The 25996-nt window shown below is 41.4% G+C and overlaps 1 protein-coding gene across 3 annotated transcripts in view; it reads right to left on the bottom strand.

Annotated features, from left to right (window-relative positions):
- Positions 1 to 25996, bottom strand: part of GPAT3 (glycerol-3-phosphate acyltransferase 3) — a 63939-nt gene that overhangs the window by 20264 nt on the left and 17679 nt on the right. For all 3 annotated transcript variants that reach the window (XM_043448180.1, XM_043448179.1, XM_043448181.1), the window contains exons 4-6: positions 6583 to 6853; positions 1770 to 1844; positions 714 to 803 (exon numbers count right to left, since the gene is read on the bottom strand). In XM_043448180.1, the coding sequence (XP_043304115.1) occupies positions 714 to 803; positions 1770 to 1844; positions 6583 to 6853 (436 nt within the window). The remainder of the gene's footprint in view (positions 1 to 713; positions 804 to 1769; positions 1845 to 6582; positions 6854 to 25996) is intronic.

The raw sequence follows: 25996 nt of genomic DNA, 5'->3' as shown, positions 1-25996 counted from the left end.
AAAAAGCTAGGTTCTATTTTCAGCTCAGTGCTGGGATTTTAGAAGCTGGCAAGGCTGAGACTAGAAACCAGCCTCAGAATTCCAAGTCTAGCCCTCTTTCCACCATTCTACAGCCCTATCACCTTCACCATTTTTAAAAAATTTTTAATTAACCCCATTCCAAACCTGACTCTGACATTTACTAGGCACGTGACCCTAGACAACCAATCCTGGAGCTTGCACTTCTTCACCTGTAAAACGGTATAATAGCACCTTCTCTCAGAGACGACCTAGGAGAAAGAATCACAGGCCAGGCCTGCACACCATAAATGCCCAATTATTAGGTGTCGTGACATGTTTATGGTCATGCTCCTTCCGCAAATGGATTGCTTCTTTGGGTGGGGGGTGCTCGCTCTGCTGGGTCTTTGTTGCAGCACTAGGGCTTCTCTAGTTGTGGTGTGCGGGCTTGGTCGCCCTGCAGGATGTGAGATCTTAGTTCAGAGACTGAAGCCACGCCCATGCATTAGAAGGTGGATTCTTAACCACTGGACCACCAGGGAAGTCCCTGGATTGCTTCTCAAAGTGTTCAGGTGCATTGTTATGTCTGTGATGCTCTACACGGTAGAGATGAACACTCCGGAAGGACTCTTACTTCCCTTGTTTTCCCCCACCCACTCCTGTCAATCACACTGACCTGACCTGAGAAAGCAGGTATGAAAGTGGTACACACTCACCTGTTATGATAGCGAATGGATCCGGAGAGGGCACGGACACAGATGCGGCAGCAAGTCAGGTGGACCACTTCACTCAGCAGGTTTTTGAGGCTAAAGGAGACAAAACGTTTTATTGTGCAGCTCTGGGCTCTCCTATGGAACAACACAATCAAAGCTCCAGGGTGTTCCTTCCCAGCAACATACTATGTTCTGAAATATGAGCACAGTTCAATTCTCAAGGTCCCACTGAGGCTGCTGCTGCTGCTGCTAAGTCGCTTCAGTCGTGTCCGACTCTGTGCGACCCCATAGACGGCAGCCCACCAGGCTCCCCCGTCCCTGGGATTCTCCAGGCAAGAACACTGGAGTGGGTTGCCATTTCCTTCTCCAATGCATGGAAGTGAAAAGTGAAAGTGAAGTCGCTCAGTCGTGGCTGACTCTTAGTGACCCCATGGATTGTAGCCGACCAGGCTCCTCCATCCATGGGATTTTCCAGGCAAGAGTACTGAAGTGGGTTGCCATTGCCTTCTCTGCCCACTGAGGCATTTAGGACAAAACTCTACTGGAAAATGGTTCCCATCATGACAAATCCTTGACCAAGATAAGCTGAGGCATCTGTGGTCTTGGCCTCACAAGCTTGACGATCCTACAAGAGTCTCTTGTGTTCCTTGAATCGCTCAGTCCATTTCCTCCCTCCTCCTCTTCATTTTCTCTTTTGTAAGAGCAACTTCAGTCAATTTAAATGAAAGCATGATGGAAAATCACTTAGAGACTCTGAAGATGAAATGAGCAGCATTTTAATACATGTGCTAAGGCCATAAATTTGAGGCAGTACACAGGAATCACACAAATATTCTCTTTGTGGACACAGCTAAGAAAAGGAACAATCCAGGACTTCCCTGGTGGTCCAGTGGTTAAGACACCACACTTTCAAGGCAGGGGCACAGGTTCAATCCCTGGTCAGGGAACTAAGATCCCCCATGCCAGACAGCATGGCCAGAAAACTTTTCTTAAAAAAATTTAAAAAGAAAGTAAAGGGACAATCCTATTAAATGGCTGGGAGGAAAAAAAATATTTCACCTGCTTCTTGGCAGCTGTCCAACCAGGGTGGTTCCTATAACAAACAAACTGATCCCAATGAAAGCCAAGGTAAGCCTGAAAGAGAAAAGAAAAGGTAATGCAAAAGCTAGTTGAACAGCAGGGGGAAAAGAGAAGGAACATAAAATTCATGAATAACAAAACCACAAGTAACCTGTGGAGCATCCACGCTACAGAATATGATGCATTCAAAGAATCACGCAAACCTATAGATTCTGACACAGAAGAACGGTTCTTGGTATATTTTGAGAGAAAAAAAGCAGCATAACTTTCAAAATACTGTGCAGGGTTTGACACCATTTTCAAAATAACAGCAAGTGCATAACCAGCTTACAGATGTATAGAGCAGACCTGGAAAACTGCCACATTCAGTCTATGCAATTATCAAAGGGTTAATCTGGCTAGTGAAGAGAATAAAATCTTGCTCTTCTGCTTTTCCGAAGTATTTTTTAATTAAAAAATATATATTCATATTTAAATTTTAAATGTTTTTATTAGCATATAATTGTTTTACAATGTTCTGTTCGTTTCTGCTCTATAACAGTGAATCAGCTCTAAGTATACATGTATCCCCCCTTCCTCTTGAGCCTTCCTCCCACCCCTCTAGGTCATCACAAAGCACTGAGCTGAGTTCCCTGTTCTTCCCACTAGTATCTAGTTTACACATGGTGTACATATGTCACTCATTAACTTCTTGTACAATATATAAAGCTTCCCTGGTGGCTCAGATGGTAAAGAATCTGCCTGCAATGCAGGAGGCCCAGGTTCAATCCCTGAGTCAGGAAGATCCCCTCGAGAAGGGAATGGCAACCCACTCCAGTATTATTGCCTGGACAATCCCGGTGGACAGAGGAGCCTGGTGGGCTACAGTCCAGGGGTGGTAGAGAGTCGGACAGGACTGAGTGACTAACACTTTCACTTTTTTTTCCTTTCACATAATGTAGAAAGGAGTCGTTTGGGGTTGAAAGTAGTTATTCTGGTGTGGCCTGATGTGGCCTGGTGAGGCTATAAAAGAAAATACCTTGCAAAGTTCTAAAAATAACTTGTTTTCCTGTATTTTCTAAGTTCAGTTCAGTTCAGTCGCTCAGTGTTATCCAACTCTTTGCGACCCCATGGACCACAGCACGCCAGGCGTCCCTGTCCATCACCAACTCGCGGAGTTTACTCAAACTCATGTCCATTGAGTCGGTGATGCCATCCAACCATCTCATCCTCTGTTGTCCCCTTCTCCTCCTGCCTTCAATCTTTCCCAGCATCAGGGTAAATTTTAATCATGGGGACAAAAGGGAAAAATTCCAATTTTCCTCAAAGAAATTTAAAATGTATAGCAAATGGCAAGGAAGTTTTACCTAAAGGTTCCTTCATAATAAAAACAGCACATTACATTTTTCCATGTAAATTTAACTGCTGTACCCTCGTGAAGTTCTAAATAGCTCAGAAGTTAGTAAACAGAGTGGCAGACAGGACCTCTCATCTCAACAGACACTTTCTAATTTTTAAAAAGTGCTTTTAATATCTGGGCCAATCGCTTCAATAAGAAAATAGTTGTTTTTAGAAATGTAAATAGAATTACTCAAAAAGAAAAAGCTGAGATTTTAAATCTTTCAAGATAAATAGGGCTTCCTTATAAATTCTTTGTTAAGGTTTTAAACCTTGCTAAAGTCTTGGTTTAATACCTTTTAAGACTGCAGTTTGAAGGTCTGTTTCATTTTCTTTGGACACCATATTTTCAAGTCAGCCACTAATGCAAAAACTAAAGGACTGCTTAATCTCATCCATCAGTTATACAAGTTTTAAAATACTGCCATCTTGCATAATGAATCATTTGCTCCTACACATTAAATCAGAAGAGGTCATATATTTTAACATGCTTCACAGCTGGGTTCAAAACTATTGAACATTTTAATTTGCTAAATTAACGGAAAATTCTGTTTTCCAGTGTCAGTGAGCCAACGTGAGAGTTCTCACAGATGACACAAGGTTTCTGGCACAATCTGTTTTGCTAAAGAACTTTAGTGAGATAAAATTCACATGTCATACAATTCACCTACTTTAAAGTGGCAATTCAGTGGTTTTTGGCACATTCACAGAGTTATACCACCATCAACGCAATCAATTTTAGCACCATCTGTGTTTTAAATGCTCACTTTGTAGAAACTTTTTTTTTTAAATTGGAGTATAATTGCTTTACAATGATGCGTTGGTCTCTGCTATACAACAATGTGAATCAGCTCTAAGTATCCATATATCCCCTCTTGAGCCTCTCCCAGCCCCCCGCCCCCATCCCACCCCTCTAGGTCATCACAGAGCAGCAAGCTGAGCTCCCTGGGCTACAAGCAGCTTCCCACTAGCTTTCCATTTTATAAACTATGTCAATGTTGCTCTCAATTTGTCCCACTCTCTCCTTCCCCCAATGTCCACAAGTTGTTCAAACTGCTTCTTCTAAAAAGTACTTACAAAGTAATCCTTTCACATGAAGAGTAGGTACTAAGAGGAGGAGCTTCAATTCTGCCATTTTCTTCTTTTCTTGGGTGCTTACGTTACTGGATTATCCTAAATCTGTGGTTTATTTGCAAGAATCTTTTATGTCATGTACTTATTTTATGAGTGTAAATTTAAACCAGGTAACAGAATCATATCACTATTTGGTGGGCACCTCCAGCAAGTGGAAGCTAACCAACAGAGGAGACCATCTCAAGCACCCTGGACTGTAAAATCCTCACTTTCTTCAGGTTGCCTTGGATACAGTGTCTGACCGATGGAGCAAGTGACGATGTAAGAGCTCATCTATATATTATTCAACTTTACTGAAATTTCATTTCTTTATAAAAATAAAATAATATCAATGGAAGGTGCTAATTATAAACAGACTAGAAACTTCCAATAAATAAAAGGTGAACTATTTTTTGTTTTGGTTGTGCTGGGTCTTCTTTGATGCGCGGGTTTACCATAGTTGTGGTACACGGGCTCCTCACTGCAGTAGCTTCTCTTCTTGCGGAACATGGGCTCCAGGGTGCATGTAGACTTTTGCTGTTGCCGCATATGGGCTAAGCAGATGCAGGTCCCCGGCTCTAGAGCACAGGCTCAATAGCTGTGGCTCAAGGGCTTAGTTTCCCTGAAGCATGTGGGATCCTCCTGGCTCAGGGATCGAACCTGTGTCTCCTGCACAAGCAGGTGGATTCTTCACCACTGAGCCACCAGGGAAACTCAAAGCAGAACCATTTCGTTTTTACCCACCAAAGGACAATCTTCTTTGTCCCCAGAGAACATGAACCCCACTCTGGGAACACTGACTTAATGTTCAAGCAAGTATGTCCGAATTTCACTCTGTTATCACAGCTGAAATGATTCCCCAAAGATACCCCCACCATCTAATTTTTTTCTCTCCCCTCCTCCCCCTCCTACCCCCACCATCTAGACACTGGCAACAAGAGGGCAAGAAAAGAGAAACAGCTTGGTAGAAATGTGCCTTTGCCTACACTTAAGCAACCTCTTTCCTTGTAATAAATCTGAGTGAGGCAAGGATAGGCCACCCTAGGGGTGGTCAAGACATTTCAACTCACGTGCCAATTTTAGTTGGCTGGTAGCAACTCCCTGGAAAGCCCCATTGAGAGTACACCAAGGCCACATCCAGGGGAATGAAGCAAGACCATCAACGACCATGTCATGCCTGGCAGCCACGTTTCCACCTGCCACCATCATTCTAAAGAGACCTCAGCCACTTCCTCCTGCCGCCCGGCTTGTCCTGCTTCATCACTTTTTCTACTTACACTCCATACTGTGGCTGCAATAAACTGGGCTTTGAGGCTAACTCCTCAAGAGGAGGCACCCTCACTTAGAACAAAGGGGACCCAACTGGGGGACTTTTAATACAAAAGAGAGAGATCAAAATGGAACGAGGTGGAACAAATTCACCCTCCCATATATCTCTCTCCTGTGTGGTAACCACTCTCAGGAATTTTCTCTCTCCTGTGCAGTTATGAACTGCTACAGACCAGTGAAGAGAGGCAGTCACAGTCTGGATGACACTCTGGTGGACATGAAACTGTACATACTTTCCCTTCTTTTTTCTAACTTCCCTTTTCTATCCGTCCCCAGGGCTTCCCGGGTGGCTCAGTGGTAAAGAATCCACCTGCTAATGCAGAAGACATGGGTTCGATCCCTGGGTCGGGAAGATCCCCTGGAGGAGGAAATGACAACCTACTCCGGTAATCTTGCCTGGGAAATCCCAGGGACAGAGAAGCCTGGCAGGCTACAGTCCACGGGGTCGCAAAGAGTCAGACACTACTTTGCGGCTCAACAACAATGAAAATCGATCCTCAAATTATCTATGACTAAGAAAGCAACATAGATCCAAATGGATATATACTGGATTCTGAATACACACTTTCATTTGGGGAAGATACAAGAGAAGAGATAATATGTCTTTGTGGAGGTCACATTCAATGGTGTTTTCTATTAATAAACGGGAAGGGGTGGGATTACTGCCATTAATACCCTCATGTGATCACTACATACATAATTTAAAAAGAAAGCTGGGGGAACTTCTCTGGTGGTCCAGCAGTTAAGACTTCGCCTTCCCATGCAGGGTGTGCAGGTTCAATCCCTGGTCAGGAAGCTAATATCCCACATGCCCCATGGCAAGAAAGAAAAAAAAAGCCCATAAAGTAGAAGCAATAACGTGACAAACTCCATAAAGACTTTAAAATGGTACACCTCAAAAAAAAATCTTAAGTACATAAAATGAAAGCTGCTCCAGCTGTACCATTATCAAGTTACTGGCGGGGAGACGTACCTCAGAGGCAGCAGAACACAGTAGCGCACAATGACGCCCAGCACCCACACCATGGTGAGCCGCGGACTGATGTACCGGAAATTTACATTGGTCCTTGTGAGGAGATTCCATGACACTAGCTCCTCTGAGGAGAACCTCTGGGTCACTTCGTCTTCCACAATGGCTTCCAACCCCTTCTTGGAGAAATAAAACACGTCAGACAGCTCAAAGTCCCTTCCTCGCAGACCAGACAGCCCTTTTTCCATGGGTGACTCATCTCTTTGGATAATACCTTAAAAGAAAGCATCAGGACATGAGAAAACGCCATAGGACAGAAGAACAACTGATCAAAGAGACTACTTTATGCAGAAGACAAATACATCTAATGGGTAACATGAAGCAGACTTCAGAAATAAAGGACGAGCAACTGCAGTGAGAAAAGGGGTAAAATCACTGAGTCTGCATGAAATGGCTTCTATCCGATGATTTCAATTCATTACAGAGGAATCTCGTCCTCAGTAATAACTCTCTTGCTTGCATTCATCCCTATGTATCATCAGCAAAAGAACTCACAGAAACAAACTCTCCCCCAAGTATAGACCTAGATCGTGTAGAAACAAAGGTTTATATTTTCCCCTATAAAGCCAGAAAAGTAAAAAGCTATAAAGCCAGAAAGTAAGCAAAATGGCAAAAGGTATTTTTCACAAATAGCAAAAGGTTGATGTTTTTAATTTGTAAAAATTATTTAATAAGAAAAACACAGGCTCCTGGAAAAAAAAATAAGCAAACTTCATGAACTGAATTCACAGAAACAACATAAATAGTTAATAAATATTCAATGCCTTTTTTAGTCATCAAAGAAATGTGAATCAGACACAGTGGCCTTTTCACATGATCAAATCAGCAGCATGTTTGTTTAATGATAAAATTCAAAGAAGGAAATGACACAGGTCTTCTCATACTCAATTTGTACGAGTTTGGAACTGTATTATTTTCAGTAAATCATGCGAGAGAGGCACTGATGTCAGTCTGTCCTACTCTTGCGCTGTTTAACTCTGAATGCTTGGTTTCAGGCAGTCAGTTAAGGAGCAATCTTGTCAAAATCCGTTTGGCATAAAGAGACTAAAAGTAGTTTTGCTGATGATTATAATTCCAATTCTAGGAAACTGTCATAAGAAAATAATCAGAAATGCAGGCAAGAGTGTTTACTGTAGCATTTTCCATTATAATCGATCCAGACAACACAATATAGTGCATCCATTAAAAGAAAAAAACTATAATGTTAAGTGAAAAAGTCAGGATCTAAAACTCTGGTTTACTCAATTCTATGAAATATATATACAGTAAAAATGTCAAGAAGAAAAAAATTAAGAGGTTACTCTCAGCCGTTAGGTTTTCCTCTTTATACTGTTTATTGTACTTTATTGTACTTTATACTGTTTATTGTACTTTATTGTATTTAAAGAAAATAATTCAAAGACTTTTCAAAGTAGCATAAGTTTGTTAAATTGAAAAACGACTAATACCATCTGGTTCTAACCACATAATAAAAATAATAAATGAGAAGATCTTCAAAGAATAAAAGTAGCTGCATACACAGTGACATGGCTATCCATCTGTCCCTATGGGGCATATCACAAACAAATTCACGTCCAACTTTAATTAGAAAAGTCAAGAATTAAGATGTTAAATTCCCTGAAAGAAGATTGCCTCTGATTTCCTCACTTTTCCATTTCCTAGGAAATCAGTGAGGACAGTGGAGGGAACTATGTTATCTACCTGCTGGAGAACTTGGACGTGCATCTAAAGAACAAGCTATAATATACCATTTTCTTTTTTTTTTTAAGAACTGCAGCATAATGGAGTAGAAAATAAAGAGGATGTGAAGTTCAAAGTCAGGTTCTATTAGGACAACCACCAGGCAGCTCTATGTCCAGGTGTAACTGGTAAGTCACGTAACTTGGTGTCCTTCTTTATAAAATGGTGATGGAGAGCGGTTGGGAAAGTATTTGGAATCTTTACACTTACTTACTAAAACTTACTCAAGTTTTCTGATTTTACTTTTGGGATTTGGGGTGGTTTTTCTTTCATTTTTGCCCAAAGCAAAGCTAACACCTAACCACCTTAAGAATGAGAGCACTAAAGTAAGTTCTTGAATGATCATTAGATTATCTTCTTCAGTTGCGCAGTCCAAGTACTTTAATCTTACTTCATCTCTGCAAAGGGTTTAATCAGTATCAGAGAATGAACCAGCGTTCTACTGAATTACCCTCGCGTTCCATAGGTACTGCAGTACCACTCAGGGCAGGTGACTCTATCCAATGTGGCCAATATTTAGCAGTACAAGAGTTTCATTATTTACCAATGTACAGTTTGTTTGTTTTTTAAGTCTAGAGGGGAGAGATGAACAGTTACTTGGGAAATCGCTGGATGAAACACACTGGAGTCGGGAATGTGTGTGTGCCTAGTCGCTCAGTCATTTCTGACTCTTTGCGACCCCACGGACTGTAGCCCACCAGGCTCCTCTGTCCACGGGGATTCTCCAGGCAAGAATGCTGGAGCAGGTTGCTTTTTCCTTCTCCAGGGGATCTTCCAGATCCAGGGATCGAACCCAGGTCTCCACACTGCAGGTGGATTCTTGACTATCTGAGCCACCAGCCCTTCTAAAAATAAGCTTTTTCAGAGGACTTCCCAGGTGGTAGTGGTAAAGAATTCGCCTTCCAACGCAGGAGACACAGGTTTGATACCTGGGCCAGGAAGATCTCACTGACAAGGAGCAACTAAGTCCTTGTTACACAACTATTCAGCCTGTGCTCTAGAGCCCTGGAGCTGCAACTACCGAACCCACGCGCAAACCACTAAAGCCGGCGTGCCCTAGAGGCTGTATTCCACAGGAGAAGCCCACACACTGCATCTGGAGTGTAGCCCCCACTCCTGCAACCAGGGAAAAGACTGCGCAGCAACGAAGAGCCAGCACAGCCAAAATGAAATAAGCAAATAAGTAATTTTTAAAATTAACTAAACATTTACAGACTTAGATAATTTGCAAACATCAGAAGAAACAGATAATTCAGTGGAATAAGTGAAAGGTGATATTTTTAGAGTTTGCTTAATGCAAAACAATGAAGAAGAACTAAAGTTCCTCTTTAGAACTAAAGAGCCTCTTGATGAAAGTGAAAGAGAGTGAAAGAGTTGGCTTAAAGCTCAACATTCAGAAAACTATGATCATGGCATCTGGTCTCATCACTCCACGGCAAATAGACGGGGAAACAGTGGAAATAGCGGCTGACTGTCTTTTTTTGGGCTCCAAAATCACTGCAGATGGTGACTGCAGCCATGAAATTAAAAGACACTTACTCCTTGGATTGAAAGTTATGACCAACCTAGACAGCATATTAAAAAGCAGAGACATTACTTTGTCAACAAAGTTTCATCTAGTCAAGGCTATGGTTTTTCCAGTAGTCATGTATGGATGTGAGAGTTGGACTATAAAGAAAGCTGAGCGCCGAAGAATTGATGCTTTTGAACTGTGGTGTTGGAGAAGACTCTTGAGAATCCCTTGGACTGCAAGGAGATCCAACCAGTCCATCCTAAAGGAAATCAGTCCTGGGTGTTCATTGGAAGGACTGATGTTAAAGCTGAAACTCCAATATTTTGGCCACCTGATGCGAAGAGCTGACTCATTTGAAAAGACCCTGATGTTGGGAAAGATTGAAGGCAGGAGGAAAAGGGACGACAGAGGATGAGATGGTTGGATGGCATCACCAACTCAATGGACATGAGTTTGGGTAAACTCTGGGAGTTGGTGACGGACAGGGAGGCCTGGCATGCTGCAGTTCATGGGGTCGCAAAGAGTCAGACACGACTGAGTGACTGAATTGAACTGAACTGACTAATGAAAAACAATAGATACTATATTATTTAAGAATACATACATGTATGGGGGGGCTTCCCTGGTGTCTAAGTTTGTAAAGAATCCGCCTGCAATGTGGGAGACCTGGGTATGATCCCTGGGTTGGGAAGATCCCCTGGAGAAGGGAATGGCTACTCACTCCAGTATTCTGGCCTGGAGAATTCCTTGGGGTCACAAAGAGTCAGACACGACTGAGCGACTTTCACTTCACTTCACTTCACTTCACATGTACAGGGGAAGTATGAAAATATGCATAAAAATAATAAACATCAAATCAGAGTAGTAGTTTCAGGGGTTGGCAGGGCAATATAAATACGTATCAAACTAGCACAGATGTTTCAATACTGGGTTTTTATTGTCATTAAGGAAACCTCGCTATTGTTAATAAATTAATTCTGATCCTTCAGAGTGACCCACAATTCTTAAATCGGTAAAACCCTGATTCTAGGAGCTATTTCCTTTTGTTTCACAAGTTAACTTTAAAAAAGGAAAGCCACAAACATTTGAACTTTGTCCTTACACTAAATGCTTCAGCCAACCCGACAAGGTTCATGCTTGGGATGAAGATAAAATTAGAACAACTATCTCCATCTAATGCAAGAGATGAATTGCACAAGCTTCCTTTGCCCCCTGCCTTTAGCAAGTCATTGGTACATAGATAATACCAGCTATGAAAGGCCTGTTAAAAAAAATGGAGGCTTAAGTTAAAACCATCTCAAATATAATTAACTCTAAATTAGCTGAGTGAACGCTTGGAATAACTGCCCATTTATATAAGTCATGCTCGTTTTTCCATCTTGCAGCTGTGAAGTATGTTTTCTGGGTCAGCAATTACTACAGAAAATCAGGGTCCACTACACACCAGAAGTGGATATAAACTGCTTATGTACAGAAACTGATCCTTAACCTACCAATGAGCTGTATTCCAAACGTCAGAAGCTCGGAGTTTAAAACACTCTCTCGTGGAAACTTTGTGTGAATTAGTCTGTTCGAGCTGGAATCCTACACAAGCAAAGTATACTTAACTCAAAATATACGTGATCACAGATCATGCAGTACCAGTACCATGAAACTGGCACTTGGAGTACTTTGGCCTCCAATACTTTGGCCACCTGATACGAAGAGCTGACTCATTGAAAAAGGCTCTGATGCTGGGAAAGACTGAAGGCAGGAGGAGAAGGGGACGACAGAGGATGAGATGGTTGGATGGCATCACAGACTCAATGGACATGAGTTTGAGCAAGCTCCGGGAGTTGGTGATGGACAGGGAAGCCTGACGTGCTGCAGTCCATGGGGTCACAAAGAGATGGACACAACTGAGTGATTGAACTGAACTGAACCATGAAATAGAAATTTCCTTTAGCACTATTTCCACAGGAAATTTAAAAATTAAATCTAGTTTGGAATTAATAAAAACAAAAAATTCCTCATCCTGTAGGGACTTAGAGAGGGCAACAGGAGGACTTTCTGGGGCAGAGGTAATGTTCCATTTCTTGATCTAGATGAAAGGTTCATGGATACATTTACTCTGAGAAATACATCAAGCTGTACAGTTAGAATTCTGCACCCTTGTCTGTGTATAGTATGCTTCAATTTTTTTAAAAAAAATCATACTTGAGACCTGCTGTACAGTATGGCCTATCGTTAACAATACTGTATCGTACACTTTAAATTTTGTAAATAAGGTAGATCTTATGTTAAGTGTTTTCACAACTATGGGTAAAAAGGAATCGGAGGAGACAGTATCTGTTAATCCTCTGTTTTCATGATTTATCTATTACAGGATTAAGTAAATACTACTTCCCTTTAAAAAAAGTTTACTGTGTATGTGTGTGTGTGTGTGCGTGTGTATTCAGTCGTTCAGCCATGTCTGACTCTTTGCAAGTCTACAGCCCACCAGGCTCCTCTATCTATGGGATTTTCCTGGCAACAATACTGGAGTGAGTTGCCACTCCCTTCTCCAGGGGATCTTCCTGACCCAGGTAGCAAACCCACATCTCCTGAATTGCAGGCAGGTTTTTACCACTGAGCTACTGGGGAAGCCCTTTATTCTATATCCCCTCTACCCAATTATTAAGCAATTGGGCAGGAAGGAGTCTGTCTGTCTCAGTACCAAATCCTGGTAACAAGGTTGTTTTTCTGCTATGAGGAGCTCCTCTGAAGGGCTCTGGTCTCGGCAAGGAAGCCAGCCCTATATTCTTCCCTCCCCTGCCCCAATATCCTTTCTGATCCATAAATGCAATCTGCTTGATTAAAGAGACCAAGGTAAAGTAGCTGTAAAAATTAACTGCATGCTGTTGGGTTTGGGGAGTGGGGTGGGTCGGAGCTGCTGGGATTAAAGAGCAGAACTATTCAGTGCCAGGCTCCAGAGAGATAAGACCCAGGTTTAGTCACTTAGGCGCAGTTCAAGCTCCTGATGCAATGCTAGCAGGCCAAGGCCAAGGGTTCCCGAAGACCACTGAGCTCTGTCCTCATGCTTCTCCAGTTCATTCATCATCACAGATATTAATTAACACGCTAACCAGTTCACCAACTATGAAGTCACACAACTGCACAGGTTTCTAGTCCACTTTTTGTCACCGTTTTTCAAAGTAACTTACCTGTAATATGACAAGGCTAAGCTTGAGGCATACCATGTGCAAAAAATTTCCTGGCCCATTAGTCAAAATACAATTTCCAGTACATAATTTAGGCGATTTGACTGTGCTTTTTCACAGCAAATTCTTTGTGTTTCTGATGACAACTGCTTTCCTTCTTAAGTACCTTTTAAAATCCAGTTTACTGTTATCAACTTAGTTAAGTATAATAATGGTACCTGGATTATGTTTTTTAAAAGTCAAGTTTTTGAGGTGCATGCATACTAAGGTACTTAGAGGTAAAATGACATAGTATCTAGATTAGTTTTAAAATACTTCTACAAAAAAAGATAAAATACTTAAGGTGAGAATATGGTGTTTTTGATTGTTTATCTGTATTCTCTGATTTTCTACATTGCTCACATACTGCACTTCTCATTAAACTTTTAATGAAAAGAAAAAACTTCCACAAAGGAAAAACTGAACAAAAAAGGATAGATGAAACAAATCCTTGTTGAATTTGGGTGATGGGTATAATGGGATTAATTATACTATTCTCTTTACTTTTTAAAAATGAATACTAGATATATATTTTTTTAATGTATCTAAAAACTCATTTGAAAAGTCAATTTAGCTGGGAATCTATTTCCTCATCTAAATCAAAAGCATTCATTCATTTGTTCATTCAGTCATTACAGAGAGAGTGCCAGGCCAGGAACTAAAATACACAGAAAGGCCACGGAAAAAAAAATTGGACTAACTCAGTAGTTCTCAAGCTTGGCTGCACATTAGACTATCTCTGGTATCTATAAAAATACAGACGTGAGTGTGTGCTCAGTCACTTCAGTCATGTCCAGCTCCCTGTGACCTATGGACTGTAGCCCACCAGGCTCCTCTGTCCATGGGATTCTCCAGGCAAGAATACTGGAGTGGGCTGCCATACCCTCCTCCAGAAAAATACAGACACCAGGGTCCAATCCCAAATCTAATAAACTAATCATGGGGACTTCGTTGGCGGTCCAGTGGTTAAGACTCCACGCTTCCAACAAAGCGGGCACACGTTTGATCCCTGGTCAGGGAACTAGGACCCTGCCATATGGTGAGGCCAAAAAACTAAACAAAATAACTACACTTTTAAAAATAAATAGGAATAGAGGAAAAATTATAAGGAAAGACATCAAAATACTAGGTCTTTTCTGAGTAACAGGATTTCATGTGGGTGATTTTTTAGATTTTCTTATTTATACATCTGCCATGTCTACTTTTTTAATTAAGCATATGTATCATTTTACATAGGCTTCCCAGGTGGCTCAGTGGTAAAGAACCTGCCTGACAACACAGGTTCGATCTCTGAGTAGAGAAGATCCCTTAGAAGCGGAAATGGCAATCCACTCCAATATTCTTGCTTAGAGAATCCCGTGGATCCTGGCAGGCTACAGCCCATGGCGTCACAGAGTCAGACACAACTGAGCAATTGAGCACACACATCATTTTACATAGTGAGAGAAAAGTACTTAAAATGCTGTTTTTAATAAAATGCTGTTTTTAAAAAAAACAAAATGAGGTATGTACTACTACTTACCCTCCACAATGGCTATAATTAAAAAAGCTCAAAATATCAAGCACTGAAGAGGTTATGGAACTCAGACCCAGCTCAGAGAGCGCACAACCATCTTGGAATACCACTTAGCAGTTTTCAACAGTTAAAACACACTTGCTTACCCTGTGACCCGGCAATCCTGCTACAAGGCGTGTACAAGAAAAACAAGTAAATAGTTCACAGCAATGGTCATAGCAGCTTTATTCCTAATGGCTAAAAACTGTAAAATACTCAAACGTCAATCAACACAATAATAGGTAAGCAAATTAATATGTATTTGTATGTAAAGAAATGTGAGCATGCAAAGTCACTTCAGTCATGTCCGACTCTTTGTGAACCCATGGACTGCAGCCTGCCAGGCTCCTGTGTCCATGGGATTCTCCAGGCAAGAATACTGGAGTGGGTTGCTGTGCCCTCCTCCAGGGGATCTTCCTGACTCAGGGATGGAGCCAGCATCCCTTAAGTCGCCTGCATTGGCAAGTGGGTTCTTTACCACGAGTGCCACGTGGGAAGCCCCATATAAAGAAACAGTCCACAGCAATTAATAAAAACCCACTGATTCATGCCACAACAAGGAGAAATTGCATAAACATTATGCTGGGTGAAAAAACTGATACAAAAGAGCCCAAACTGTATGATTCCATTTTTGTGAATTTCAATAAATGGGAAAAACTAAATGATGACGACAGAAATCATGAGAGGTTACAGCAGGGACTGAGGGATGAGTGATGTCTCCTAGAGGGAGGCCTGCGAGAACCCTGAGATGATGAATACGATCTTTAGTTGAATCTGGGGGGTAGTCACATTGGTCTACAAACATGTAAAAATTCACCTTGTTGAACAGCTGATATTTGTACAGTTTAATGTATGCTAATTATGCCTCAGCACTTTTTTTTTTAAAGTCTTCACAGGGACTTCTCTGGTGGTCCAGCAGTTAAGACTCCATGCTCCCAACTCAAGGGACACGGGTTCGATCCCTGGTCAAGGAATTAAGATCCCATATGCTGTACGGTACATGGTGTGGCCAAAAAAAAAAAAGTCTCCACAGCTTTCAGCTTTTAGCCTCTCAATTAGAGGCTCTAGCCAATCACACCTATACTTCCCATGGATATTTCTGTCTTCTTTGCTGAACTAAAAGACAGCTGACGTTTATTGAGTGCTTCCTGATGCCAGACTGTGTGCTAAACCCTTGACACACACACTGACAGAATCCCCATAATCCTGGGAGGTACTGTCTATTATCCCCATTTTGCAGATGAGGAAATTAAGACTCAGAGTGATTAACTTGCCCAGGGCCATGGGGAGAAAGAGGAATAGAACCAGGATTTAAAAACCAAGCCTGTGACTCTGAAACCAAATGTTCCCTCATATCCTAAGTTTCCAAATTCCATGTTACTCTGTCCAACACTTGATCTTTCACAAACCTCAAAGATATTAATTAAGATCTTCCCCCATTAACTCCACATCAGCCTAGTTTTTCCTTGCTAAACAGAAGACCTACTCCAGTAGCAGTTCTTCCTAATATCTCTCCTACCTCTGAAGGAAGAAATGGAACATCGATACGGGAAAATCTGTAAGTGGCCTCCATCTGCCATTAATCTGGACACGCACTTGTCACTAACTGACCTAGGCTCAATCATCTTTCCCAGGAAGCCAGAACTCAAGTCACTGTTTTGTTGTTGCTTTTTTGTAACAGGGGCAGGAACCTTTACAGACTGGAGCACATCTGTTTAGGTCTTCCCACTACAAGCCCAACAGAGAACAGCCCCCGGGCAGTGGTCTGTTTAATACTCCCTTGGTTTGTAGTTCAGCCAGACTCAAGTTCTCTCTGAGGAGGCTGTTCTGTCCAGTTTATGACTCAGCACACAGATGTCCTGCCTGTATCTTTCCTCTTCAAGCCCTGTCTGAGGCAGAGGCAGCTGCCCCATGTATCTTGCAGATCAGTCAAGGTTTAGAAAGGATAGTCATCCCTGATGTTTACTGCTGTCGCTAAGGTGTATCCTAAAATTGTCTACGTCTGTTATATTAACAGTTATAGTAACCTGTAGAGTCACCCTGCCAAGTTTTGTAGAAAACAGCCTCTATCTCTTTTGGTCCCAATAAATAACCTGCTACATCCTCAGCCATGATTGCACATTGAATTCAAGGTCTCTGAGCCAAAGACAGACGGACCGTGCCGTTAACGAGGTTAAGCCTCAGTTTCCTCACCTGCACAGACCTTTCCAAGCTCCCACATCTAATTTTGAGTATTATTTTCTTAAAGACAGTCTCCAAACTGTCTAAGCATCAGGCCCCCACAAAATCTGGAATGGCCCCCACCTCTGAATCACATTATTATTTTGTTGCTACAAGCGACAGATCTATGTTAACACACTCACTCTACAACCTAAAAGGGTTGTGCATGCCCAGTCGCTTCAGCCATGTCCGATTCTGCGATCCCATAGACTGTAGCCTGCCAGGCTCCTCTGTCTATGGGATTTTCCTGGCAAGAAAACTGGAGTAGGTTGCCGTGTCCTCCCCCAGGGGGTCTTCCGGACCCAGAGATCGAACCCACATCTCCTGCATTACAGGCAGAATTTTTGCCGCTGAGCCACCAGGAAGCCCCCTAAAATGGTTTAGAAGAACTACTTAGGATTGAGAGAACCATATTATTACCAATAAGTATTAGAACACTGAGATGTCATACACATTAACATCTTTCTCTTATTTTCACCTATTATTGATATTTTAGCTGATGGTCAAACTAGCAATGTACTTGTAAGAGGAGTTGCCATTTGCTCAGTCATTTGGGTGTTGTTTTAAGGTCTGAAGTTTCTGTCTTCTTGGAAATGGAGAAATTGGTAAAGATAAAAAGCAAATATGTGAAAACAATGCAAACTAAAAACAAAATCACTACCTAGAAGTTTCACAAGTGTCCCTGCTTTAGAACTAGATTCATGTGTACCATAAAATAGAACCATAAAAAGAAAAGGAATTTCCTGGTGGTCCAGTGGTTAGGACTTGGCACTTTCACAGCCAAGCACCTGGGTTCAATCCTTGGTGGGGGATCTAAGATTCCACACAGATCCTTCAAGCTGCGCGGCCAAAAAAATGGGGTTGGACAAAGTCAGAATAATCATGAAGCGATCATTATCGTATACATGACATGTGCTACAAATAAATGCTGACTTCGCACTTCTTCTGGTTTCCTAAGTGCTACTCTATCATGATGGCCTAGTTTTTTAAAAAGCATTAGAGTTATGAAATTAGGTTCCTCTGGTAACCTTTCCCCAGTTGGCACATTTAAGAGTTACATTCAACTTTTTTTTCTTTTTTACATGAAAAGGGTAAAGTTTACTTTAAACACCTATATATCCATCAGTTAATCCAAGCAAGAGAAATAAGGACAGGGGAGAAAGTCACATAAGTATGAAATAAGAATTTACAAAGATGAAATTAAAAACTGGAGAAGCCTACACATCGAAACAAGAAGGCTGGTACCACAACTACGGCAGCCCCTGTGTGATGCTACAGAGAAAGCCTACACGCTCAAACTACCGCACAACTGCCCTCATCTCACAGCCAGCAAAGCAATGCGCAAAACTCCCCAAGCCAGGCTGCAGCAATACGTGAACCGCGAACTTCCAGGTGTCCAAGCTGGTTTTAGAAAAGGCAGAGGAACCAGAGATCAAATTGCCAACATCCACAGAATCATCGAGAAAGCAGGAGAGTTCCAGAAAAACATCTATTTCTGCTTTATTGACTATGCCAAAGCCTTCGACTGTATGGATCACAATAAACTGTGGAAAATTCTGAAAGAGATGGACACACCAGACCACCTGACCTGCCTCTTGAGAAACCTGTATGCACGTCAGGAAGTAACTGTTAGAACTGGACATGGAACAACAGACTGGTTCCAAATAGGAAAAGGAGTACATCAAGGCTGTATATTGTCACCCTGCTTATTTAACTCATATGCAGAGTACATCATGAGAAACGCTGGGCTGGAGGAAGCACAAGCTGGAATCAAGATTGCAGGGAGAAATATCGATAACCTCAGATATGCAGATGACACCACCCTTACGGCAGAAAGTCAAGAAGAACTAAAGAGCCTCTTGATGAAAGTGAAAGAGGAGAGTGAAAAAGTTGGCTTAAAGCTCAACATTCAGAAAACTAAGATCATGGCATCTGGTCCCATCACTTCATGGCAAATAGATGGGAAAACAGTGGAAACAGTGGTTGACTTTAATTTTCTGGGCTTCAAAATCACTGCAGATGGTGATTGCAGCCATGAAATGAAAAGACACTTACTCCTTGGAAGGAAAGTTATGGCCAACCTACACAGCATATTAAAAAGCAGAGACACTACTTTGCCAACAAAGGTCCATCTAGTCAAGACTGTGGTTTTTCCAGTAGTCATGTATGGATGTGAGAGTTGGACTATAAAGAAAGCTGAGCGCTGAAGAATTGATGCTTTTGAACTGTGGTGCTGGAGAAGACTCTTGAGAGTCCCTTGGACTGCAAGGAAATCCAACCAGTCCATCCTAAAGGAGATCAGTCCTGGTGTTCACTGGAAGGACTGATGCTGAAGCTGAAACGCCAATACTTTGGCCACCTGATGCGAAGAGCTGACTCATTTGAAAAGACCCTGATGGTGGGAAAGATTGAGGGCAGTAGGAGAAGGGGATGACAGAGGATGAGATGGTTGAATGGCATCACGGACTCGATGGACATGGGTTTGGGTGGACTTCGGGAGTTGGTGATGGACAGGGAGGCCTGGTGTGCTGCGATTCATGGGGTCGCAAAGAGTAGGACACGACTGAGCGACTGAACTGAACTGAACTGACACGCAGCAATGAAAACCCAACACAACCAAAAAAGAGAGAAAAAAGAAATAATATAAACAGAAAGTATAAAAGGAATAAGAAACAGCTTTGCACAAAGTCCTGCCAAATTAATAAAAAGCTGAGCAAAAGTTTGGCTTTCTAACTTAAAAAAAAAAAAGTACTAATTCTGACACCAAGAGATGAATGCTCTAAAGAGAGCCATTTGCACAAATGAAACAATGTGGGAGTAAAGAAACCTTATCAGTCCCTGACCCAAACTGTTTTTACAAGGAATTCTACCAAACCTTTAAATCTGAGAAGAAAGGGAGACAAGGGGAAAGAAGGGAAGGAGGGGAAACAAGTAAGCTGGTAGGTAATACATTAACCTCAGGTATAACGATCAATTGCAAAAAAGTCCTAACTCCAGTTTTGGCAGACAGTTTCTAGCACCATAGCATGGTCAAGCAATGTTTAGCCCATAAACTCAAAGATGACTCAAATATTATGCTATTAATGTAATTTACCAAAATATGCCTAAGTGGGGGAAATGTATATTCATCACCAAACATGCTGAAAAAACATTAAAACTTCAACATTTGTTCTTGACTTACAAAACAAGCATCAAGAAGTATTTACCATAAGGTGGAAAACTAGGTCAAGCCCAACCTGATGCTCACTGGGAAGACACTGGAGGCGTGTCCCCAGGAGGAATGACAACTAACACTGCTAGTCAACATTGTACTGGAGCAGCTGCCAGAACAATTAGACCAGGGAAAGAAATGACGTGTAAACTGGCAAAGAGGGACTTTGCTGGCAGTCCAGTGGTTAAGACGCCACACTCCCACTGCCGGGGGCATGGGTATGATCCCCAGTCAGGGAACTAAGATCCAACATGCCGTGTGATGCAGTCAAAAAAAAAGAAAGAAAGAAAGAAAATAAACTGGAAAAGAAATAAAATACAAACTAAAGTTGAATAATAGGTGGCAAAACTATCACTACTTGACAATAAAATAACTGCATACCTGAAAAAATAAACAAGGAAATATGAAAATCTACATACAGTAGGAGAATTCTGACTTGATTATATCCTTCTGCCTTACTAAAATCAAAAGCTTTCCAATATACAAACAACAACCAGTTAGAAGATATGATGGAAGAAGATGCTCCATTTATAATATCAGCTAGAATTATAAACTTAAGAGGAAATGTACACTATGTAAGGAAAACTTTCAAACACCTCTGGATGACACACACACAAAAAAAACACCTAAACAAATGGAAAGATGCAATGTCCTTGGAGAGGAAGACTCAACACTGATAACTTCAAACCACCCTCAGGAAATTTATAAATTTAACATGATGCCAATAAAAACAGATGTTGTATTTCCTCTTGATTACAGACAAGCTAAATCTCAAGATCATATGGGTCAAAAGCAAGAATTATCAAGACAGTTTTCTGTAAGGAAAAGTGACCAAACAGCAATCCCTACCAGATATTAAAATAATCTGTTAAAATGTCAATAATTAAAGCAACATACCCGTGCAAGAGAAAAGAAGTAAATGTTAGAGAACAGAAAGTTCAGAAATAGATCCAAACATATACTAGAACACAGGAAACTATGAAGGATGCATCGAAAATCAGTTGGGTAGAGATGGGCTTTTTAATAGGGAGTTGGCAACATCTGGATAGTCATCTGGACAAACAGACCAGAATAAATGAATCAAAGATTTAAATTTTTTTAAAGCCATAAAAGTAATCAAAGAAAACATTAGGAAATTCCCTTAGGACTTGGCAGAGGGAAAAATCTTTCTAATAAAAAACTCAAAATTCAGATGCTACAAAAAGCAAATACTGCTAAGTTTGACTACATAAAGATGAAAAATACTCGTAAAGTAAGACGCATGATAAGCAAAGGACAAAACACAGATCACAAACTGAAGGCAGTACTTTTATCTCTGCTGAGACAAAAGCTAACCACTTTAATGCAGGAGAAGATCCTAGATGCCAAAGCGAGACAGAAATCAGGAGAAATAGAAAAGTGGCCCAAAAAAAAGAAAAATGACCAAAGATGGGAGTAGACAGCTCCCAGAAAAACAAATACAAATGGCCCTTAAAAACATAAAACAAGTACCAAATCACACTCTCTATAAAAGAAATGCAAATTAAGACTCAAGGGTTTCGGGACTTCCCTAGAAGTTTAGAGGCTAAGACTTCACCCTCCCAATGCACGGGGCCCTGGTTGGATCCCTGGTCAGGGAACTAGATCCCACATACCTCAACTAAAACATCCCCCAAGCCGCAACAAAGATCAAAGATCCGCGTACTGCAACTAAGACTCCTCGCAGCCAGTCAAATAAGTTAATTAAAACTAAGGAAAAAAAGAAGTATCAGTGGGCAGAGAAATACAGAGAGAAAATATACAGTTAGAACTCCCTCTCCTCTGAATCTCCACTCTCTCTGCTCTTATTCTTTTCCCTGGTGAATCCTCATTTGGTTCATTTATCTCTTCCTGCTTCTCTTCCATTTTTTCTTTTCTCTCTAGCTTCAATAACATGTCTTTCACTAAGTGAGTTCACTCAGTCCACCATTTCAATTTCCACCCTCTGCAAATAACTCCCAAACGTGCAACTCTAGTCCTGACTTCTACCCCAAGGCTTACATTTTATAATATATGGCTGCCCAGACCCTCCACCTCTGCACCAGCCCCACAGCTCTGGTTCAAAGCCACTTTACCTTTCGGAATGGCTTTCCATCTACCACCATCCTTTCTCCACTTCCCCCACTCTCTTCCTGTCTAGCTCCACTTCCACAAAGTTACCAGATTTGTCCTGAATTTAATTAAATAATCTCCTGGCCTGGCATTCAAGATCCTTCAGGATGGAAACATCTGTTCTCGATTCTTTCCACCTCCAACTCATCTTCCCTCATCCTAGCTCCAGCCCGCCTAGGCCCCTAGTTCTTAGGCCCCTAATGCCTCTTAGACTCTCCTACACTTCTGCCTTTGCTTACAATTTCTTCCACCTGATACTCTTTTTTCCCAAAATCACTCAAAATTCTTCACATCAGCGGAACTCCATTTCCCCTTTTCATTCTCCTTGAGCCCATGAACCACCAACCCCACTCATTATATGATGCAGGAGTTGTTTTAACTGATTGTCTGCAAAGACAAGGGGGGAAAGACTATGTCTCCTCAAACTTACAAAATATCACTTATAAGCTTCTAAATCTAAATCAGTTCAGTAGTTCAGTTCAGTCACTCATTCATGTCTGACTCTTTTTGACCCCATGGACTGCAGCACGCCAGGCCTCCCCGTCCTTCACCAACTTCCGGAACTTGCTCAAACTCAGGTCCATCGAGTCGGTGATGCCATCCAACCATCTCATCCTCTGTCGTCCCCTTCTCCTCCTGCCTTCAATCTTTCCCAGCATCAGGGTCTTTTCCAATGAGTCAGTTCTTCGCATCAGGTGTCCAAAGTATTAGAATTTCAACTTCAGCATTTAAATCTTTTACTACAACTAAATCAGGCTTATACTAAAAGACACAATGGATGGCTTGCCCTGTGAAAATGAGGATGGGGACTTCCCTGGTGGTTCAGTGGTTAAGAATCCTCCTGCCAATGCAGGGGACACAAGTTCGATCCCTGATCTGGGAAGATCCCACATGTTGCAATTAAGCCCATGCGCCACAACTAATGAGCCTGCGTTCTACAGCCCATGAGTCGCAACTACTGAAGCTGATGTGCCTAGAGCCCGTGCTCCACAACAAGAGAACCCACCGCAATCAGAAGCCCACGTACCGCAACTAGAGAATAGTCCTGGGTCATTCATCACAACTAGAGAAAGCAGGCACACAGCAACAAAGACCCAGCGCAACCATAAATAAATAATAATTTTTTTAAAATGATGAGGGTGAAATGGCTAAGCAATGTCCTGCCTTTAAAAAAAAAAAGAAAAGGATGTCAGCTCTTTTTGTTGATTACAAAATGCCTGTTTTTCTCTTGCACAGGTTCTCTTAGACACAAGCTTCCCTACTGATTAGCGATCGTGGGCACAGGCTCGTTGAGAGGGGCATCAGAGGCTAGGCTGAGCACTGCCGCGCTGGGATTTCACAATGCCTGCTGGCGTCACACACTCGGTAACTGTTGCAGAGGGTCATGTGGATTGCCACTGACTGGCAAGAAAACTCACTGTGTGAACATGTGAGTCACTGAAAATGGGGACATTCATTTATTCAAGTAAATCTGTGCAAATGCTGTGGGAGAAGCAGGAAGAGGAAGGAAGGGGATTCAAGTCTGCATGAAACACTAACAGATACCAACTTAATAAACAGAAAGTTTACCACACTTGGGGAAAAAAATCAACATCACCAACCCTCTGCAAAGACTTGGAGGACTTTACATAGTCTATCAAGCAGGTGCACGCTATAAATCACACATAGCCAACATCTGCACTGTCTATCCAATTTTAATTCCCTTTCTTCCTTTTAAGGGATGGTCTCTGGAATTCATTATCAATTTCCACTTTGCTTAAACCAAGAGAGTGCCATTGGTTACAAAGGGATATCTGAAATCACCATCTGTAACAATCTTTTCTCTTAGAACCTGAAGATGTCATTTGCTTTGTATTTGCACTGTCTCCAAAGTACAGTAAATCCCCTACATAACCTTCAACTTGCGAACTTTCAAACATGTGAACACGTGTTTGCAGGTCCATTCACGTAAGTTAGTTCTATTTGAGGAGGTGCAGGATCTAAACATAGAACAGTACAGGAAGGGTACAGCAGCGTTCAGAATGCAATCCAGTGCCACCCTGTCATCCAGCAGAAGAAAAAAAATAGCTACTACCCAGATGGGAAAAAGGTGGAAACAGTGACAGATTTTATTTTCTAGGGCTCCAAAATCACTGCAGATGGTAACCTTAGCCACGAAATTAGAAAATGCTTGCTCCTTGGAAGAAAAGCTATGACAAACCTAGACAGCATATTAAAAAGCAGACATCATTTTGCCAACAAAGGTCCATATAGTCAAAGCTATAGTTTTTCAAGTAGTCATACACGGATGTGAGAGTTGGACCATAAAGAAGGCTGAGTGGTAACAAAGACATCATCACTTAGTGATGTCTCCAGGGTCACAGGAAGATTAACATGGTCCTGGATTGGCCAAAAAGGTCATTTGGGTTTTTCTGTAACAGTGTATGGAAAAACCCAAATGAACTTTCTGCCAACCCAACAGGATCCATTTGTTGACCCTGTTATTTGGGATTAAGATAGAAACAAAAGTTCTGCTGAAATAAATGTTCTATTTTCCTAATTTCTACATGGTTCCTATATCTATAATAAAATAATTTGCTGTTTTCATTGTGAATAATTTTCTATTAGTGTCTCAGTTATTAAGACTGAAAGTACTAAGCCAGAAGTACTGGAAATATACTTGTAGCCTCTTGAGAAACGTGGACGAGAAAACCTACCATCATTTCCACCATTATATCCCTCAGTAGTTCAGAAACTTACAAAATAGCCAATACTGATTATAAAATGGGAGGATTTTAGCCCCAGATATATAATCATGGGATGAATTATGTATTTATACCTATTTCAAGGCATCAGTGGGGTAGAAGTATGGACACTGTAATCAGTTGTCAACTGACACTGCAGAGAAACCAATAGGCATTTGGAATAACAGGCATAGTTTCATCTTAACAACTAACATTTTAACATCTCATTCAATACACTGTTGACTCATATTTTGACTGACACACATTATTCATTGCTTTGGACATAACTAATCAGATTAAACAAGAAATTCCATAACACGAAAGTGTCCATAAAACTTCATCATCAAATGAACCATTAATTCAACTAAAATGTCAGTCTTAGGGTTTGGCATTTATGTACAGTAGCTTTGATCATAATTTTGAATAGTCTGAACAGATTCATTTCTTTAAAATTTCTGTTGATGTCTTGAGATTAAAATGTTATGAGTTTCCTAGGATATGACAAAACCAACACCCAGCAGAGGAGTTTCCATTTGTGCAAGAGTCACCTCAACCTTCAAAGGAAGAATCAGAAGATATTGACCAGACAGGCTGGTAAGGAAGGCATGGATTAGGGTAAGGAGTGGTGGCAAGGGGTTTTGAGTAGGAAAGACAAGTTGAGATTCCTTTCCAGGCTGCCTTTGACTAGTGACGTGATCTGAAGCAAGTTACTTGAGCTTCTTCATCTATAGTTTTCTCATCCATAAGATGAGGGTTAAGAAAATGTTGTTGTTTAGTTGCTAAGTTGTGTCTGACTCTTTTGAGACCTCATGGACTGTAGCCCACCAGGCTCTTCTGTCCATGGGATTATCCAGGCAAGAATACTAGAGTGGGTTGCCATTTCCTTCTCCAGGGGATCTTCCCGACCCAGGGATCAATCCCACATCTTCTGCCTTGCAAGGTGGGTTCTTTTTACCACTGAATCACATGGGAAGCCCTAACAAGACATTATCTTGACATAAACAATGCAAATAAAGTTTGCACAACGGAGTCAGTTTTTAACAAAGA

This window comes from Cervus canadensis, chromosome 26, assembly GCF_019320065.1.
Source record: "Cervus canadensis isolate Bull #8, Minnesota chromosome 26, ASM1932006v1, whole genome shotgun sequence".
Lineage (NCBI taxonomy): Eukaryota > Metazoa > Chordata > Mammalia > Artiodactyla > Cervidae > Cervus > Cervus canadensis.
The sequence above is the reverse complement of the archived record's forward strand: the minus strand, read 5'-3'. Positions and strand labels throughout refer to the sequence as shown.